This window comes from Camarhynchus parvulus, chromosome 6, assembly GCF_901933205.1.
Source record: "Camarhynchus parvulus chromosome 6, STF_HiC, whole genome shotgun sequence".
Classification (NCBI taxonomy): domain Eukaryota; kingdom Metazoa; phylum Chordata; class Aves; order Passeriformes; family Thraupidae; genus Camarhynchus; species Camarhynchus parvulus.
This window is the reverse complement of record NC_044576.1, coordinates 10,625,188-10,644,874: the sequence shown is the minus strand read 5'-3', so window position 1 is coordinate 10,644,874 and position 19,687 is coordinate 10,625,188. Positions and strand designations below refer to the sequence as shown.

The 19,687-nt window shown below is 39.8% G+C and overlaps 1 protein-coding gene across 1 annotated transcript; it reads right to left on the bottom strand.

Moving 5' to 3' along the window:
- Positions 1–573: 573 nt before the first annotated feature.
- On the bottom strand, positions 574–17,815 carry LOC115904910 (rap1 GTPase-GDP dissociation stimulator 1-like). Its single transcript, XM_030950772.1, has 10 exons — positions 17,690–17,815; positions 16,019–16,147; positions 14,744–14,869; positions 13,872–14,015; positions 9,719–9,853; positions 7,219–7,344; positions 4,031–4,170; positions 3,051–3,177; positions 1,910–2,038; positions 574–707 (listed from the first exon to the last, which is right to left on the bottom strand). The coding sequence occupies exons 1-10, from the start codon at positions 17,808–17,810 to the stop codon at positions 574–576; spliced, it is 1,311 nt and encodes a 436-aa protein (XP_030806632.1). The 5' UTR covers positions 17,811–17,815.
- Positions 17,816–19,687: the final 1,872 nt, after the last annotated feature.

The window sequence follows — 19,687 nt, the reverse complement described above, 5'->3', positions numbered from 1 at the left end:
TTTAAAATTGGAGATTGAAGGGGGAGTTAACTTAAAGATAGATTTGATTTTGACATGTTCACCCAACAGTTGGGCTCACAGTGTCATTCACAGTGTGCAGATGTTGAATTGGTGCCAGTTATCCCTTTGCATTGTTTAAACTACAGCTTTAATCTAACTCATGTTTCAGGTTGCATGATAAAAGCTTAAGGCTTTTATTTAATTATTTTATAGTCCCAATGATACAAGAAAAATTGCAAGTGTGTATCCTAATCTCACAAAACCAAGTTGCTGAAAAATGTATAACAAGTGGTAATTGCCTGATGTTTCTCCTGTGATGTTTCTTAACCCCATTTCCTTGACAGGACTTTTTCCTGCTGCTGTGTTAGTGGCTCAGTGAGGAGCAGCAGTGGTGCAAGTATCAGACCAAAGAGATGTGCTAATGAGGAGGTTTTTATACACAGCTTTCAAAGCAGGAGCTGCACCTGGGCTTCAGCAGTGCTGGTTGTGCAGCAGCATGACAAATGCAAGGGTTGCAAAGCTGGTGGTGTGTGCCTCAGCAGCAGAGCTGCTTGCCATGTGGGAGAAGGGAGGTTAGTGGGGTGTCTCTCCTTTCAAAACCTGTAATGTTGTGATGGCTTCCTTGGCCACATCGGCATTGCTGTGACTGCAGAGCTGCTCAAGGGTGTCTTTAATCTTGTCCTCTTCTATTTCTTGTCTCAGATCACCTGAATGGGAGATGAAATGATGACTGTTAGTTACCTGCCATGTTGTAGTGGCTCCCAACAATTTATGTAACATAAAAGCTTGGAGTACTTGCTGTTCATAATAAGCTGCTTCAATTAAAACACTTTTTTTTTAACAGATATCCTTTCAGCCATTGGAAATATTGGCCAGATTAGAGTTTTTTCCTTCTACTTTGCTTCTGAGAACTGACTGACAGGAGAAAAAAAAATCAAATTTTGAAATTCTAATACAGGAAAATTTCTGACTTTTTTGCCTGTCTGCTTTTTGCTATCATTCCATATTAGTTAGACTCAGCTCTTAGCCTTACAGTTAGTCTATAAAATGCTAAGTATATATAATATTATAGATTGTATCTGTTATGTCAATACTTTATAGTAGCGCTGAAAGCTGCAAGTTCTTTATCCCTCTTCCAATATCTGTGTGGCTACAGGGATAAAATAGAGAATACTGCCAAATCCAGCTTGGCTGTCAATACAGGATTTAAAAGGCAGCTCACCTTGTGATCCATCCTTGCCCAAGTACAATTGTTATTTTCAATTTATGTTTTTTTTTGTGTTAAGATGTGAGAAACTGCCACAAGATTTTTGGACTCCTAGCTTCAAGGTGATTGTTTTCATTTACTGCTGCACATCTGGGATAGTCCCATCCTGCTGGAAGCATTTGAAGTTTTCCCTGACCATGGAGTGAAACTGAAATGATGCCCTTCAGATGCTTTACTGAAAGTCTCTGTGTGAAGGCAGCATTGCTAAAATGGCTGCTTTATCTCAGCTTCTGGTTTGCTCACAACACAGGCAGAACAAATGTCTGCCTGCCTATGAGCATGGTATAGACTATTTGGACACAAAAATGCTCTGGAACTGCCAGATATTTGTGCACAGTGAAGTTGGACAAAGATGCTTTTACTCCAAGACTCTAGTTTTGCTGTTTTGAGACTTGGTAGTGCCACTGACTCACTGGAATGAAGCCTTCCTCTCTTTTTTATTTTATTCAACTAATGGTTTAATCAGCTTTTCACAGAGAAGGAAACTACTTGACTCTGTTTTTTGGTGATCAATACAGAATGAACCTCCAATATCCTTTACTCATTCACTGGAGCATTGCAGGCAGCATGTTTTGGTAACAAAACCCACTTGTCTTCACAAATATTCTTCCTTCTGTCACAGACAGCTTAAAATGAGGTTACCTGAATTAAGAAGTCTGCACAAAAGGCCCATTGAATTGTATTTCACCTCAGGACTTGTGTTATCATCTCGTAGAAGTTTGTGTAAGCTTTGAACTAGCTGTGATTCTTTAAAAGATTCTTCAAGAGTTTCTGAAAAATAAGCAAAGAAATGGTAACCCTGAGCTGTTATCTGAAAAGAAACTATAGAGTGAGTATGTTTCCTTTTTTAAAGAAAGTTCTGGACTGGCTTCATTTCAAACTGGCTATACAGGGATGTCTTGAGCATCTCTCTTCTGCACTGAAGAATTTCTGTGCTCTTTTCTGTACAGAATCTCTTTACTGGCCTTATTCTTGAAGACTGGACCAGTCTACTCTTGACTGTATATGGATAAACTTGTAAATTAAAACCTGGAATGTTCAGTGCTAGAAATGTTGATTCTCATTAGTTGCCTAAATGCGTTTGAGAGTTTTAATGGTAAACAAGCAGTAAAATGGGCTCTTCAGTCGTACAGGTTGGTAAAGAAAATTACAAATTTCAAGTTTATTTTTCTTTTCAATTTATCGTTTGAGGTACATTGATTTCTGTGGTGTCTCTTTATTGTAATAAATTCAGACTAATTTTCAAGTTGTACAGGAAAGGTCTGAAAACATTTGTACCTAACTCTGAAAATTATCTCTGGAAAAGTAGTTTGAATCTTGACCATTTTCTCAGTTGCCTTATTTGCAGCTTCTACAATGCATTTTTATGTATGTTTCTGTTTTATTCTTTCCTCATGTCTGTTTGAAGGTTATTTCTGCTGCTTACAGTCTTCATTGACCATTTGAGTATATTATTTGTCCTTCATTTAACCTTTATAATCTTTTTTTGATCTCCATCACTTTCACTTTCCCCTTTTTTTTTGTAGGTTTCTAGCATCATATTGTACTACTCAAACAGTGCTTGTCCACACAGCATGATAATTTGACTCTATCCTAAAAAAAAAAACAAAACCTTCAGGCCATTCCCAAAGCCTATTGATTTTATGATCTGAATGCTGACAACCTTTATTTCATGCTGAAGAGCTAAATTTAGACAAGAAACGTGCTTTTTTGTACATGTTACCTAGAATTAACAGCATAATTGAGGATTTTGCACAGATAAATGCTTTTAGGAGGAAAATACCTAAATCGATGGCAGATGCTATTGCCAAGGCATTCAGAGCCTCATTCTGCATGGCAGCATGTTCACTTGTTGTCATGGAAACCAGATGCTTCACTCCTTGTGCTGCCTGGATGGCTTTGACCACTTCCTGTGAAAGCAAAGGTAAAACAGATGGAAATCTAATATAGGAATGCAGTAGAATGAAGATGGAAATGAAATTGCACCCTTCAGCTTCTGAATAGAGGGAAATTATTTGTTTGCTTCAGTGCAAACTGACAGTATTCAAAGACTAGGGGTAACATTGCTTTTGGCACTGATCATACATGTCTGCTTAGGGCTGGTCTAATATACCTAGAATATCAATACTTAGAATTAACTATAGATGCAAATCTGTAAGATAAATATTTATTTGTCCTTATTCCATTCTTTCATTTCAAGTTATCAATCTAGCAAGGATTAGTTTTGCTCTATCAAAGCCTGTGCAGAGAGTATCTACTTTTCTAGTTACTACCTCATAGTAAAGCATGTCTGGGATGCTTGTGTATAATAGCACCATTTACAAAAAACAGGAGCCTGTTTGAAAATGCCAGCCTGTAAAGATCATGCCAGATTTGTCCATCATGGATAAGTGGGCTCTTTGGAGTTTCCAGAGGACTGACATTTAGGACAGCTCTGGGTTACTTTACCCATTTTAATTTGAAATATGGCCATATATTTATGGCCATGGAAAAGCTTTACATGCTTACCATTTGTCAAGCCTTACTCAAGCAGGCTCAGTGTTGACAAGTGACAGTCAGTGACCATGGTGCTCATTTCTCTGAGGTGTCAGTGCTTATGGAGTGCACAGGTCTCCCCCTTACTGGTATTGAGGTTCTCACTGTGAACCTTCCTGCTTTTCATTATAGAGCTGCTTGCACTGTTTAATCCCTAGCTCTGACTACAAGCTTTAAGAATACTTGAGAAGGGTGAAGCAGAAAGGTGTCAGAGCAGGGTTCTGGTACCTGGGATCTGTTGTGGTGCAGGATGGATGCCAGCAGCCGGTTGGCCTCTCCGCAGATGCCGCTGTGGTCGCTCCCGCTGCACCACTGCACCAGCCTGTCAAGCAGCAGCGGGTCCTGCCCCAGGAGTTCAGCTGCATCAGCTGAAGAGAAGAGCATCACCAAGAGGCATTCAAAATCAGACGCCCCAGTCTATCTGCCACAGGAATGCTAATGTAGAAGTAACTGGGGCGGTGGACCTGTGCTCGGCAGCTTTCAAGAACTCTAATTGAAGCACCGAGCTGCTTTTAAAAGATCTTGGAAATATTTTCCAAAGGAATTGTGCAGGGGAAGGACAAAATAAGCTGTGTCAATAGATTTAACATTTTAAAGGGGCTGCTGAAGTAGGACTTAAAATAAGCAGCTTTCTGTGTTTGAAAACAAATATTCTGTTGTGATACTTGAGGAGGCCCATTCCTTTGCCACTTGGCTTTTGGCCCTTGCACTTTGAGCCCTGTGCAAATGTAACTGTGGGCTCTGGGGAGCCTTTTTGTGCTGTTTTGGTGATAATTCATTACTGTTGGTAGTGTGGGAAGCCCAGTCTTAGTACAGAATGGCAGCATGTCAGTAATTGGATGACCTGAATCTTAAGAATTTGTGTTGAACCATGTATAAGGCATTATCAGAAATTCCCCTTACTGTGTAAGAGCCTTTTAATTTGCATTCCCCTACATTTCAGGAACCCTATCTCAAGATTTTCTAGAAATATTAGTGTCTGTGGTTGACATTTGTAAAAAACCTCACTCGATAGGTTGTCCTAGGAAGTGGAACTCTAATTATCTGAACAGCTGCAACAGAAGGGATAGGTTTGATAGAGGTATCACCCTGCTCCTGTTCCTTTACCTATCCATTTCTTTGTGCACTGCATTTTTTTTGAGATGTGCTGGAAGAATCAGATGGAGCATGCACCAGAAGGTCAGTGTCAGTAAACCACATGATGGCTCTGGATATTTTCCAGAAGCTGTAAATCAGCCCATGCTCTCTCTGTTTTGGGAGAGGGAGATGGGGAAGTACACACACTTGCTTTTTAATTTGTCCAGTATGCTAAGGAACAATCCACATTTAAAAATCCCACAAGGAATCTGGGAGCTTATAGCCTAGCTGGCATACTTTGTTTTGAGACAAAGAGTTACTGGGCATTGCAGAGCTACCTGCACATTATCTCCTGTAACACAAGACTTGTTTCTAGTCAGATGTTCCTTGTTAGTCTGCAGAGATCACAGTAATCCAGTTTAGTAAAGGAAGCTGAAGTAAGAGGCTGGAGGATGGAACCAGTTTAAGATTTGTGGCAAAGGCAGGTTCTTCACTCAGTTTCGCAAGCAGTAGATCTCTTTGAGACAAACTCCAGTTAGTTACTCTTAACAGGAAGACCTTCTAACTTAAAATTCATTCAAATTTGTCATTTTATAAGGTTGAACTTTCAGTTGGGCTGAAAGTCCTTTGGCTACTGAAGTGCATAAATCATTCTGCTCCTCTGAAGCTGAATGGTGGAAGAACCAGGAGTTAACATCTCTTTAGAGTAATGAAGCTGACACATCTGCCTGCAGTTTTCTGTGGTTAGGAAGAAACCTGCCTCTTCTAGTCTGTAAGCCTCAGCATGCCTGCTGATAGTCAGAGTAATGAATTTATACTAGATAAGGCAATTAACTAATTTAGTGTGGACTTCTTAGTGGATATGTGTTCATAAGAATTTCAGGCTGAGTTAATTAAAGGCAGTATTAGTTCATGGGTAAACAGAATAGAAGGTAATTATGAGTGGGAGAAGTGTGTGTTCATAGGTGGGAATGGATAAACATTGAGTCTCCTACATATTTTATTCTTCTTTGCATTTTGATAATTAATTTGTTTCAGATTCAGAAGTTGTATCTTCTGCCAAATTCTAACTTTGTATTTGGGCTGGTAAATAAAATTTTCAAAGATAATTTAGTGTTTGATAATTTAGATCTATGTTACTGTGAGGTCTCAATTTTAAATGTTAGATGCCTTGTCACAATTGAGATACAACCTTGGAGAAATGACCTTACAATGACTTCTTCAAAGCCTCAGAACAAGAAGATGCTAGGTTTCTCTGTGTCTTGCAATGTTCATTTCCTACCACAGTGAAATGTAAGTGAAAGCAGCTTTTCACTGGACTGGAAGTAGAGCAAATTAACAGAAGGACTAGATCTAAATTTTCTGTCATGCATGTTAATTTGATAAAAGATGCAAATAGCTATCATATTAAGTGGTGTCTGCAGTAGTGCAATGGAGTGCAACATGGAATGTAGCAGGGTGAGGTTTTATCCTCTTCCATATAACTAATGAAGTAATGTCTGTAATTGTCCTATGTCAGTTATCACTTCCCATCACAAAATGGTCTATTCTAGCTATTCTAATTTTAATTTATGTTATTCCTGCATATTAGTACTGATTAGTGCCCTAGAGCAGCTGCTCTGGCAATGTGAAAGACCATACCAAACTGCACACTTGTTCTGTGTCACTGTCTGGTAACAGCTAAGTAAGCCTAAGGATTAATTAAGATATTGAAGTATATCTTAATGTAATTCCAACATTGCATTTTGAGAAACATGCACAATGATGTGCACAGAAAGATTATTGTTGCTTTTGCATACCCCCCTCTGTGTTAAACTGAATTAAGTACAAGTAGATAATCCAATACATTACCGTGGAAAGTATATTCAACATTTGAGCCACATGAGCAAGATAAAACTGGCAACATGTATAGAAAGACTGGTAGAAATTAATTTCTCCTGCCTTGCTCCACCCCAGCTCCCTTTATTCCTTTTGTGTTCTCTAGTTTTTTATTGATTTGCTGTCCTGTGAGCTGCCATTAAAACCTGGCTCTTTTTCATCACACTCAGGCCTTGCTGCTCTATCTCTGGTCAAAAATATCTTCTTTTTAGGCCTTTGCCTGTTCTCGCTGACTGCTGCAGATTTGTTCCATGCGGTTTGTTTCTCAACCACCTCTGAGGCTGACTGGGGCAGTCTGGAAAGCGTGCAGCCTCTGGCAATAATCTCTGCTGGAAGCTCTCCAGATGGAGTGGAATTGGGTTAGCAGGACACTCAGCCTGTAGTCTAGCACAGCCTGTTTTGCAGGGGAGGGGAGGAGGGGAGCTCAGGGCTGATCTCAGTGAACGTTGGCAGGTGCCTACCTTGACCATCTGCTAGTGTCCGTAATGTCCCGAGGAGCTTGAACTGCACAGGAGGGCTCTCTGACCTCAGCAGCGCCTCAATCCGCTCGGCAACACCTTCCTCCAGCATCTGAACCTTGCTGACAACTACAAAATGGGAAAGAGGGGTTGATGTGAGGCTTCGTAATAGCACAAACATCTGAAAATGTAGATATGACACAACTGTTGTGAATTGTGTGCTGTGTTAGGCTTCTAGTGAAAAGTCCAACTTGTTAGCGAGCTCAGAAATTAAGTCAGGGCTACCTGATTGCTTAGACTTCTCTTTTGGGCTAAAACTTTCATAGGAACTGCTCTTGGGTAGTTTTGGTCACTTTTGGTCTTAGCCCTGCCAAGAACAAAGTACATAAAACACAGCATTGTTGTTTCTCTTCCTTTTTGTAGTTGTAATAGATTATCCACCGACTTGCCCAGTCGCTTGAGGAAGCCTGTTTCTGTGCTAGCTCCTCTTAACTGGGGGGCAGAAGTGATTTACTCAGCCATATGTCTTGGAAATGGATTTTCTTTTTGTATTTGAGCTCACTGATGCCCTGTTGTTCATGCCTTTGTTTCTGTGCTTTCCTCTCCTCATTTTTGTGTCTTTGCTCCAGTGGTTGGTGCAGTAAATCCCTTGTAATAATCAGAAGCTTGTCTGCAAGGAGTCTTAATACTGCTTAACTGTGCTACCAAAAGCTGCTTCCTCCAGAGCAATTTTTTTTCTATCTTCTGCATGTATTTTTGGGGGAGTGGTGAGGAAAATTGGACAGTGAAATGAGGGAATTAACTGTTATATCCCTCATCCTTTTATTGGGCAAACTGAGAAGCACAGCCTATTAGGTAACTTGCTCTTAATGTTCTTGTTCTTCAGTGGCACAGACTGACTCCTTTTACTAGATCATAATGACTTTTTAATTTTTTATGAGCATCTGTTATCTTTTAAGATCAATGCTTGAAGAGTTTTCTGTGTCTATTTCCAAGTGTTCACCCATATTTAATTCATGTTTATGGATTTGCACTCGGTGTCTTTCATTTTTCTTGTTCAGGTAGCAGATTATATTGTTGAAAGTGATAGTGTTTGTGTTTCTAGAAGTGTTTTTGTTAGAGAATACCTAACAGATATTACAGGTAAATTACAGATATCTTTATGAAGAGATGATGAAAAGTATATTATGGGAATAGCATTTTAAGTGTCCACACACTTGGGAACATCTAAAATAGTTTGTAATAACTTGAACAGAAGAGATAATCAAAATGCTGTATGTTGGTATAGCCACATTTCACCTCACAGAGAAAAGCAAAGCAATCTTCCCAAGAATATTTCTGAGATTCACGTTCTCTGAACCTCAGGGAAAGGAAAAACAATTCTTATCTCATTTGCTGTGCCTGTGTTTGTGCAAAAGTAGAATGCAACATGGAGATCGTTTACCCAAAGTCATGGTGTGTTGTTTCCTTGGCCTATCAAGGCCAGGGGTGTGTGTGTGTCGGGACTGTTGGCTGACAGTCAATGAATGCTGTGCAGTTGATTGCTTGGCAGATTCAGTTTAGATGTAATATAGTATAGAATAATATAGTATAGTAATTAACTAGCCTTCTGATAAGATGGAGTCAGATGCATCATCCTCTCCCCTTTGTTGGGGGTGAAAATATCCACTATAGGTATTTTATAATTGAGTTGAGCTTTTTAAAATCCAACTTCAAAGAACATTAGGATTTACTAGTTCTGTATATTATGAATATTAGCTTTATAGAAGAGAAAGTTAGATATCCCTACCAGGTGTCTCCACCCCATTCTCTGTATTTTAAGCTATGAACCCTGTTTTGATTTTTTTTTTCCTTGAGCTGCTGTGTGCTATTAGTATGAAACTACTTTAGCAGCTGATGATGAGATTACACTTCATAATATTTAAACTCTTTATGTAGATGAGGAATTGTGGTGGTGTTCACAGGGGTCCCAGGAAGAGGGAAGAGACGAGGATCAGACTCCATGTTTCAGAAGGCTGGTGGTTTATTATTTTACTATATATATATATTATATTAAAACTATACTAAAAGAATAGAAGAAAGGATTTAATCGGAAGGCTTGCAAAGAATAGAAGTGGAATGGAATGATAACAAAAGCTTGCGACTCTCAGAGACTTCAAGCCAGCTGACTGTGATTGGCCATTAGTTAGAAGCAACCACATGAGACCAAAGATGCACCTGTTGCATTCCACAGCAGCAGATAACAATTGTTTACATTTTGTTCCTGGGGCCTCTCAGCTGCTCAGGAGCAAAAATTCTAAGGAAAGGATTTTTCATAAAATGTGCCTGTGACAGGGAATTCCTGATGAATTATTCAAATAAACGTTCCTGCAGGGGAGGGGAGGAAGCTCAGTTGCCCCTCAAACCACAAGGGACTGGCCCTGGTGGTGGGCCAGGGCTGCAGGGATGCCCCGTGTGTGCAGAGGATGGCAGTGAGGTGAGTCAGGGGTGTCCAGCTGTGCACCTGGAACAGCGAGGCTCTGCAGGGCACTGAGCGCAGCCTGTTGGACAGAGATGTCTCCGCTCCGCACGTGCTTCTCCAGCAGGTCCAGGAGCTGGTGGATCACCCCCAGCTGGAACAGCCGCAGGCAGTTCCCATCTGGAGAGAGGCAGAACCAAGCAGGTGAGAGAGGTAAGAAACACAATGGTGCAAATTCAGAATTCAGGGACTCTTTGCCTTGACTGTTTTCATGTCTTGCTAAGATCAAAACTATGGCTTTTGCATTGTTTTTTGCAACCTTCAGCTCTTTAGAGAGAAGTGAGCATCAGCTACCTGTAAACTGATGCTGAGACAGACTCCAGTGGAGCTTAGCTGGAGTGAGCTTTCAAGGGACAATCACTGTCAAATTCAAAACTATAGGTTCCCCAGTCCCTTTTTTCCCCTCAGTGCTGCTGAATTTTCCACAATACATGTAGTAGAATAACAGTGGCATTTTCCATTTCTCACCAGGACAGTTTTAATGCTCCTTTAATTTTGCTATTCTACTGATTTAAGACACTATTGTGAAACCAGGGATCTTACCCACCAATGGTAAATCTGATTACTAGTTCTGTACTGTTATTCTTTGTTTTCCATGAAATAAATTGTCATTAATGCTGCCTTGAAAGAATTAGAGTTAGATATTTCTTGCCTCTTTTGAGAAACACACTTTCTGAAATAAGAAGTCTATTTGCGTTGCACTCACATGAAGCTCGGAAAATGAGTTTACCTGGAGAGATCTGGTTTATTAAATCCCAGTGAAAGAGCAGATTTCTACATTCCACAAAAACTACCACTTTGCCCAGCAATGCTCTGCAGTATTTTGTCAGTGCATGTCTGGATCTCTCCTTCCGCCTTTGAGAACTTGCTCTGTTCAGGTGGCAGCTTTGTTTTCAGAAGCTGTTCAGCTCACCTTATTAGGAAATGAGAAAGTTCTGCCAAAGAACAAAAGGAAGCCCTCTATGCTACAGATGACATCCTTTCTGAAGTATGCCATTTGTAAAACAACTTTATTTTGCTTTATGCAGTTTGTTATGCCTTAAGAGAAGTATATGCCTGACACACATGAACATCTCCTTATTGTATGCTTTTACCTTGTGAAAGCTGTTTGTTAAAAATGGCAAAACGGTCTCAACACTAAATAGAAAGATATATTCATCTGGAATAAGGAGTTTTCCATGGAACTGTACACACCTCATGCAAATACATGGTCTGGCCAAAAGTAGCTCTAGTACTTTGTTTCAGTAATAAGCAGATGGACTCAGTTTCTTCATGCAGAAAAGCCAAATGTTGCAGCTCATTTTGGTACAGTTTTCAAGAGCTCATGTATAACTCTAATTGGTTCATGACTTTCTTTCCACTCAGTTAATTAGTTAGAAATTGCTTGTATGTGTATGTATAAGACTCTTTCTTTACCCAGATGTTAACATATTTTCTTTGCAGATTCTCATGTGACAGACTGTTTTTTGCAGGTGCAAATGGTTCTCTTATCATAATAGTTTTGCTAACAGCTTCTCATTCCTCTGATTCTTTCTTATGGGAACTTAGAGGCTTAGCTGATAATTCAGCAGAGAAAGGCCTGACTTTATAGGGCCTTTCTTTTATAATTTCTCTACCTGTATGCAACAGTACTTGTGGTTCTAACTGAATTTACAGACTGAAGCATACAGACTTCTAATTTTTCTATGTATAGCATGTAAGAGGGGGCTTAGTAATTTTAACACTTGCTGGTTTGGATCTAATTTCCACCTCAAAGTCATAGACACTTCTGTTGTCTTTTGAATTAGTGCCTATTATTCTTTTCATCTCTTAACATTTCACTTAGTAGCCTGTTTTTCCTCTGTATTCTTACATATGTTAGATCAGAATTTGTCAAATGCTTGTAAAATGTGGTTGGATATTTTCATGAGAGAACTGTCAGTCCGAGAAATAGTTAGGATTCGACTCACACAGAAATCTTTTGATACCATTTTATGCATACATTCTGATGGTTTTGCTTGTCATTCTTCAAGTGTTCTCTTGCCTAGTCCTAATCTTTGGAGATTAGAGTATATGAGGAAAATTGCCCAGTCCTCTTTAAAAGCAGGTTCCATAGAAATGGGTCACCTCTTTTGGTCAGATAAAATTCTACAGGGAAAATATTTTGATCTTCATATAGACTAACCTTAATTGAACTTAATTTCTCTCCTCCCCCACCTCTCAAACTGAAGAATGTCAGAACAGTTTTTTTTTCTCTCATGTAGTAAAGTGCAAATAGGCAGAGCCCATTAGTGGTTGCCTTGCTTTGATTGTCACAGAGCTCCAAATTGCTTTTCTCTCCTATGGAGTTTTTGCTTGGATAGCAGCAGAACATTCAATTTAATGGCTCATAGTTAAAGTCTGATAGGAACAGCCATTTTTCATAGCTGCAAAAGCTGTCTGTCATCTTTTCACTGCCTGGAAGTCATTTGATGCTGAGAACAGATTTCCATAGGATTTTTTTTCTCTCAGATTAAAAGCTGTGCATACATCAGTGGCACACGCTGAGGCATGAGAGGGATTATTCACTTCTTCCACATGAAACATCTCATGCTGTTGTGGGGAACATGGGGGGAGAAGAGTGAGTGACAAAGCACGCCATTGAGCTGAGTAAATTGAAATAGCCAGTTAAAGGTTCTGGGGGCATTTCTGTGGCCTTTGGAGAGGCATGATGCACAATGGCTGATTCAGAGCAAGGTATGAGGCAAGGAAGAAAGGGACTCCAGAAGGGTTGTGAGGTGGAGGTGAAGAGATGTGTGGATGATAGCTTGCTTTAAAAAAAAGCCCAAAACCAACATTCAGATGTGAGGGATTTTTTTCTAATAATTAAGCACCTATTAATGCGGAAAGTTGAGCAATTTTGTTAATTGAGTTTGAAGCCAGTACAGTAGCTATCAGTGAGATAGGACAGGAAGTGGGGGGGGATCTTTTGCTGACTGATTGAGCACAGCATGCTTTCCAGGAGTCTGCTCAGAAGAATATCTCTTTCTCTCTGCAGAGTGTAAAGGCTCATTGCTTTCTATAATAGGAATTGAAAGAGAAAATGGCCTATCTTGAGATTTCTTCCCATCTCAATGTCTGAGTAACCCTCCCTTCCTAAAAGTAATTTAAAACATAACTCAGCAGTAACTCTGTGGATTTTTTGTTTGGGCTTTTTGTTTGTTTGGGGTTTTTTCTGTGTGTTTTTGGTCGGGTTTTTTTGGTGTGTGGTTTTTTTTTGGTGTCTGTTTTTTTATTTCTAACAAATATATTTGCCATTAAGTATTTCCAGAGTCTTCTCTCTAATAAAGTGTGGCACAGAAAAAAGAATTGCAAAGGCTTGCATACTTGATCACCCCTTTCTTTACAATTATGCCCCCAAGTTATTTTAGTATCAATAGCATCTGTAACTTAAAAGTATGCAAGTCTCTAGTCTGCAGAACAGAAAGTAACAATTTCAGAACCAGGGAGTAGTGAAATCTGATAGTGTTGGGTTTCTCTGCACTCACAAACAGTAGCTTTCCATCTTTGAAGGGTAGAGAATAACCAACCTTACAATTTCTTTTGTAAAATTAGCAATAAGCCTTGCCCTTGTCTTTGTACCTGCAAGTGTCTAGATGTGGTGCATGTATCTGTGTTCTTAGAGATGATGCCACAGCCCTTAGCAAAAACCTGCTGTATGTCCTTACTTGTGTTACGAGAAATAAAGAATATCTCATATCTGATTATGATTAACCCCCAAACTGGACTGTTCTATCAGTCAGTGATGATCACTGACTGATCAGTTGTTGTTAAGGTTAATAATTGAAGACCTTTATGTTGTTGATTGCTTTGGGGTTGAGAGTGGTGGCATGCAGTGTAAGTGGCCAGTTCTTGATATTTTATTTTTTAATCCATATTGCTCAAAATGCAGCATAGCAGTAATATAAACTAAGTTATTGGTAGGCACAAGCACTGGGCTATAGGCTATAGAAATGAAAGGTGTCATGCCTGAGAAGAATTCCTGCAAGGATGGTAAAGGAGATTGTGAATGGGTCCCTGATTAAGTAAAAGAAACCAACAGAAATGGAAACTCTTCTGCTAAATAGACTTTTGGATGTTGATTCTTTATGTACCTGGCCTGTAATATCCCCCTTTTTACCTCCAAGGAGCAGAGAGACAATGAGATCCGATGCAGCCTTCACAATGCATGTATCTTCAGCCTGGGAACTGCCTTGGAGCCTCAGCAGGATCTCAGACAGCACCTCTGGCACACCTGCATCCACCAACTGCACTTTCAGAGCATCTGTAGAGATCACAGTAAAAGCACATTAAAAGCTTCTTGTCCCTTTGTGGAAGCATTTCAAGCAAGAAAGCTGAAATCTTGAACTTTAGCCAGTTGTTTTTCAGGTGCAGTCATTGTTACGGTTTTGTGTGTAACAGCTTTCTGGAGCTAGGATGACGCTGAGGCAGAACGAGCAAAGCTTTCTGCACTGGTCTTTGACATGTCTTGTGTTGCCAGTCATGAGCTTTCATGTTTTTAAAATCTGTGCCAGATATCTAGGTATTTTTAGTGGAGCAGTGTCAGTGCTTGTTGTACTGCTGCTTAGAGTATGCATCTTCACAGTCACAGAATATCCTGAGCTGGAAGGGATCCACAAGGAGCAGCGAGTCCAGCTCTTAAGTAAATGGCCCAAACAGGGATTGAACTGGCACCTGGTTGTTCTGATCTTTAAAATGAAAAAAAATCTTCTGTGCTGCTGCTTTCCTCTTACCCACCATGGAGAGTAAGTGTGAATCTGCTGTCTTTTGGATCTACTGAAATGCATTGGAATGGTGCTCTCTCCTTCCTTTGTTTTTCTCACCTGTTCATGTGTTGTTCGGGCCAGATTCTCGCATGTTCTTGGGGCTTATTTCTCCTGAAAGGGTTGCTCGTTCTGTTAGCAGGATCCCATTGCAAACTTGGAACCCAGAGCTTAAACCAGTACAACAGCCAGTCTCCCCTTGTTCCACCCAGACCAAAAGGAGCCTTACCATTTTCTGCAAGTGCTTGCAGGACCTCAAAGACAATTTCTAACCTCTCGTGGCTCTCAGCTCTCCTCAGTTGTTTCACCAGTTGTTCAGCAACTTTTGTCATGCTTAGAGCTTCCTTGGCTGAATCTGTGTATGTGATAAAGTCAGGGTTTTTAATTTTTATTTGATTAAATGTTTAAAGATATCTCCCTATGATTGGAAGTGATTAGACACTGTCTTTGAAGGCTTTTTCTGTTCTTGTAGACTCTTCTGTTTCTTTGGACAGCATTGAGACAGCAGAACTCTATCCCTTCTCCCCCCAGGTTCTTTAATTGTTTCTCTGTAACTTTGGGTGTCAAATTAATCCCGACTAAATTTCACTGACTCGTACAAGTCCATCTGTAGTATGATTATTTAATATAACAATTGGCACATTTTGTACCTGCAAAACCTGTCAGTTTCCTGTAGCAGTATATTTTTTGCCTTGATTAGGTACTTCTAGCCTTGCTGGCATCCTAAATATCTGCAAGATGTATGTTGGCAAAGCTTGCCTGTTTGCCATATAATATATTTCAATTGAATATGGTATTAAATAATATAACAGATATAAGAAGGACAGACTTCTTTAGAGAATAATGTGACAGTGTGATATCATGGTCCCCTTCCCAGCATATCCCCCTAAATGCAGGAAGCAGTAGATCAAATTTTAGCCAGACCATATATGGAGAGTGGTAATAACTTTGTACTTGATCTTTTTCTTCCATTACTACCCACAACTTGTCTAAAGTAGGGCAAATACATTTTAAATTAGTGGAGATGCATTTGCTTTGAAAATTGTGTAAATGAAAATAGAAGCTGTTTTAGTAAGATATAGAAACTTAATTATTAAATAGAAATTAAATTTTAATGAACAAACTTTTAATGTACCAAATCTGAACTAGTTGAAACTGTCAATTTATCATGTGAAATTATGCCATCTCTTCATTTGGGGTCAAAAACTGGCTGTTAAACTTGATTGTTTTCATGTAATATAAGGAGTTGCTGGTACTCCATAAAAGAGTAGTTATTTTTCCAATCCAGGTACTGTGGCCAGTTCCTGATTAGATATCAGTAATGTTTTGAAAAAAAAGCCCAAACACCAGCCCTAACCCACCCCAAAAACAAAGGAGAGAACAAAGCTCACAAAGCTGTGGACATGGAAAGGCAGTGACAGTGTGGAGATGATATTTTGCTCGAAGATGCAGAAACTTTAAAAAAAACTTAAAAAAAAAAACTTTAAAAAAAGACCTTACTTACCAAGGTCTGCCAGATTGTACAAGGCCAATAGAGCAACGTGGACAAGTGGTTCACTCTCTGCATAGTCAGTTAATATTCGGACCAGTGATGGGATCACTCCAACCTTCACCAGCTCTTCCTGAAGGCTGCCTGGTCAGCAAAGCAGAGGTGTTGAAGGTGGTTAAATCAGGAACTGATTAAACCAGTTGAAAGGGTCCAACTGAGATGCTCAGCAGTGAGGCAGTCTGGTTGTTTCTCACACTGTTAGCTGGAATTTGTAAAGCTTTTGGTGGTGGCTCCAGGCTAATATGAGTGTGGAGGAAATGCAAGTTTGGGACAGATTTTTGCTAAACCTCCTGGTTCGACTTTGACTTAAGCTATCAAGCCACTGTCTCCACCCATGTGTGCTTGCTGAGAAAAACCTTGATAACTGTTTTCTTTCTGTTTGTAGTTTGTTTTGTAATGAATGAAAGCTTAATATCTGAAATTATTTTGAGGGTGCCAAGAACTGTAAGATGCAAAGTTGCAGCAGTGTCTTGCTGAGAGCTGGGCTGCTGCTTGGGTGACAGAGTGCATGGCAGACACCAGACAGGCTCTGGTGCTGTTATAGCATAGGCAATTGGAATTCAAACAGGGAATTGGTGAAGTTAATTTTTCTTTTCTTTGATGCATTTATTGCTGTGTTAGTAATAGGATTTATTAAAGCATGTCACAGTCGTCTTGGCAAATCTGTGCTGGGCCTGTGCTCTGCCAGAAGGGAAGCAGATGTGCAGGATGGCCATATGCTGCAGCAGTGCTGTGTACAGGAGTTACATGAGCTGGGAATGGAATTTTAGGGAAGAGCTTTTTTAAACTATTGTCATTCCCTGACAAATACATGTAACTCATGGGGAGGTTAGTGGAATCCATACCAGGTACCTATCATGCTTGGATTTCATAAGAACAGTGAAGGAGGCAAACCCACAAATTTCTAAGTAAAGTTGTGCAGATCCGCTCTAGAAGGATTAGAGAAGATAGGATGAAGGCAGAAAGTAATGGATATGAGATACTGGGTGAAAATTTTCATATCATTTTCAGCATACAGTAAATATTTTGGGCAGTCTGGGAGATAAAGATAAAAAAAATCTTAAACTGTTTTGGGCAAGTAAATGAAAATTGTTTAACCTTTGAGCCCAGCTAGCAAGCTGGTATCCAGGGAATTTGGAGCTTAAAGATCTGCATGCAAGCAGTGGTTCTCAGAGAAGACTATTCCTTGCATAGATAAATAACTCAGTATTTTTTATCTCTTTTTTTTCTAATACCCTTTTTAAACAAGTGCTTTCCTCTATAGATGTTCTTATTACTTTGGAAGAAGACCAAGCTACTCAGGATTTGGACCCAAGGCAACTCTGCAAAATTGGTTAAGATATGTGTGAGGCTCTGCTCCTCTTGTGATTTCAAAGCAGTTCTGACAGAGATGTGCCGTTTAAAGTCAAAAATGTAGGGGGGAATCCCAGAGTTCAGGCAGCGCTTGGGATCATTCAGCCCAGTGTCTGTGAGCTCTGTGAATTGCATACCTAACTGGAGGCTGAGGTATGCATGAGCATGATGTGCTCAGGTCTCATAAAGTTATTATGAGTTCCAAGTTGCAATGCCTTGTAAAATAATGCCTTAGAGCCAGGGAAGAGCAGGTTCCCTTCAGAGGATACCTACGGTTATCGTAACAGATGCGGCCAATGGCCCTCCCAGCGTGCAGCAGCATTTCTTGGTCTGTGCTCTCCAGCAAAGGTATCAGTGTTAAAACCAAATCTGCTTCAATACATGGTATCTTCATTTCCTCTGTGTAGATAAGAGAGAGGGAATGAAACAATTGCAAGAGCAACAGCTGGTAGCTGTGAAACAAAATTCAAGAGTGAAAACATGAAGTTAATGTGCTGTAAGATGCCTTGCAGTAATATTTGAGCATGACTTACCATTTTTGGCTATCTCTGAGAGCACGTGGGCTGCTTTCACTGCACATCGTGGATTGCCCTTCAGGATTTTTGCCAAAGTTGGGAAGATCCCACTCCCTCTGAGTAGGTGGAAGGACCTCTGCTCTGCAGCGATAAGAGTGTTAGCAGTACCTGCAGTAGGCTTGCAGCTGTTTTATTCACATGTTTCTTTGTTTCCTAGAGTTCTGAGTGGGTATCTGTGGGATCCAAGCTTCCAATTTAACAAGGCTCGTAAAGGCTGTCTGAGTCTGAATGTATGGGCACAGTCATCTGCTTGAATTGCAGCAAGTGTGGTTCCAGCTGATTACTCTGCTTCACGCTGAATTCAAGCAGGGGGTGGCCAGGCAAAGAAGAAAACAGTTTCATCTTCTCTGACTATAAAAGGATGCCTGCATAAGGCATGGGAAGTCAGGGATTAAGAGGCTATTCCTGAGGCATGGCCTAGCAATTAATTCTGCAGGTAGGCACAATATCTTTTATTAGACTAGCAATTAGAACAGACAATTCCCTTGGCCTTTTTTCATCAAAAAAATGGCCAGCTGGCCTGAAGATAGTAAATCACCATCTGCCAGGAGATTCAAATAAATGCAGGTTTATGTCATTTTAGGAGAATGTGCAAAGGCTTAAGGGACTCTTGTATAAGTAGACTAGAAACTACTTTTAAAATGCCTGACCTGATAGGGTCACCCTAAATTAATCCTAGGAGTTTGTAATAAATAGAATATTAAACCTGGAATTTCTCTGGAGCTTTTGGTATTTTAGTGACCAGAAACTTTATCTGGTCACAGGTAATTGTGTTTTATACAGAGAGAAAAAAAAGCAACACAGCCTGAGGACAGCTATAGTTCCAGTAGCAATCACTTCTTGAAATAGAGATTATCACAATAAACAAAACCTGCCATGAATTCTTTTGAATTGTGCAAATGGTTAATTGGTGATCCAGAGTGATACTTAACTATCTTCAGTAATAGCCAGGAGAATCCCATTCAAACTTTCAAGGATCTGATCTTCAGCTTCTGTGTCATCTCCACAAAGCCCAAGGTATTCCAGGTGCTTATTCAGGGTTTCTAAACAGAATGGAATACAAAGCTTTGGTGATCCAGCATGGAAAATATTGTGTTCCTTGTGGTAGTTCTTTTCAGTACTAATGTCTTAATATAAAATAATTTCCTGAGGGCTCAAGATCTAAATATGCTCATTTATTCCAAGAGCATGAGGTCAAAGGTGGAGTCACTTCTCAGACAGCACACAGCTCTTGTGCAGGCATAAACATGCAGGGATAAATTCTATCTGGAAACAGAAATTAACATATAATAACTGTGGCAGGGTTTGAGGTGGGGAGGAGAGAGGAGTGATTACAGGACCCACATCAAGCCTGTCATTTCTAAATACCTGTTTATCATAAAGACAGAACTTGCAGCTCAACTGTGGCAGTGGCCAGTAGCAGGCCCTGAAAGGATGCAAGAAACAGATGGGGTAAAATACTTCTCCCTTTGTTTCTGGCAACTTTGGCCTTTAGAAACATACCTAGTATTTACACCAATATATATCTAATACATACTGATCAACTTTCATTTGGATTTTTCTTACCAGTGTAAATTAATTAATAATTTTTATCTCTACACCACCCAGTTTCACTGTTGTAAGAGAAAGATACTTCCCTTTGTTTTAAAATATTTACCAAAAAGATCAAAGTTGATGGCCTTTAGTTGCTGTCGTA

Excerpts from the sequence above, each read along its gene's own strand:
- LOC115904910 (XM_030950772.1), bottom strand. The coding sequence starts at position 17,810 with ATGAAGATACCATGTATTGAAGCAGATTTGGTTTTAACACTGATACCT. Across the intron at positions 14,870-16,018 it reads GTACAATCTGGCAGACCTTG|ATTCAGCCAAGGAAGCTCTA; the intron begins GTAAGTAAGGTC and ends TCACATACACAG. Across the intron at positions 2,039-3,050 it reads AGCATCTGCCATCGATTTAG|AAACTCTTGAAGAATCTTTT; the intron begins GTATTTTCCTCC and ends CTTATTTTTCAG.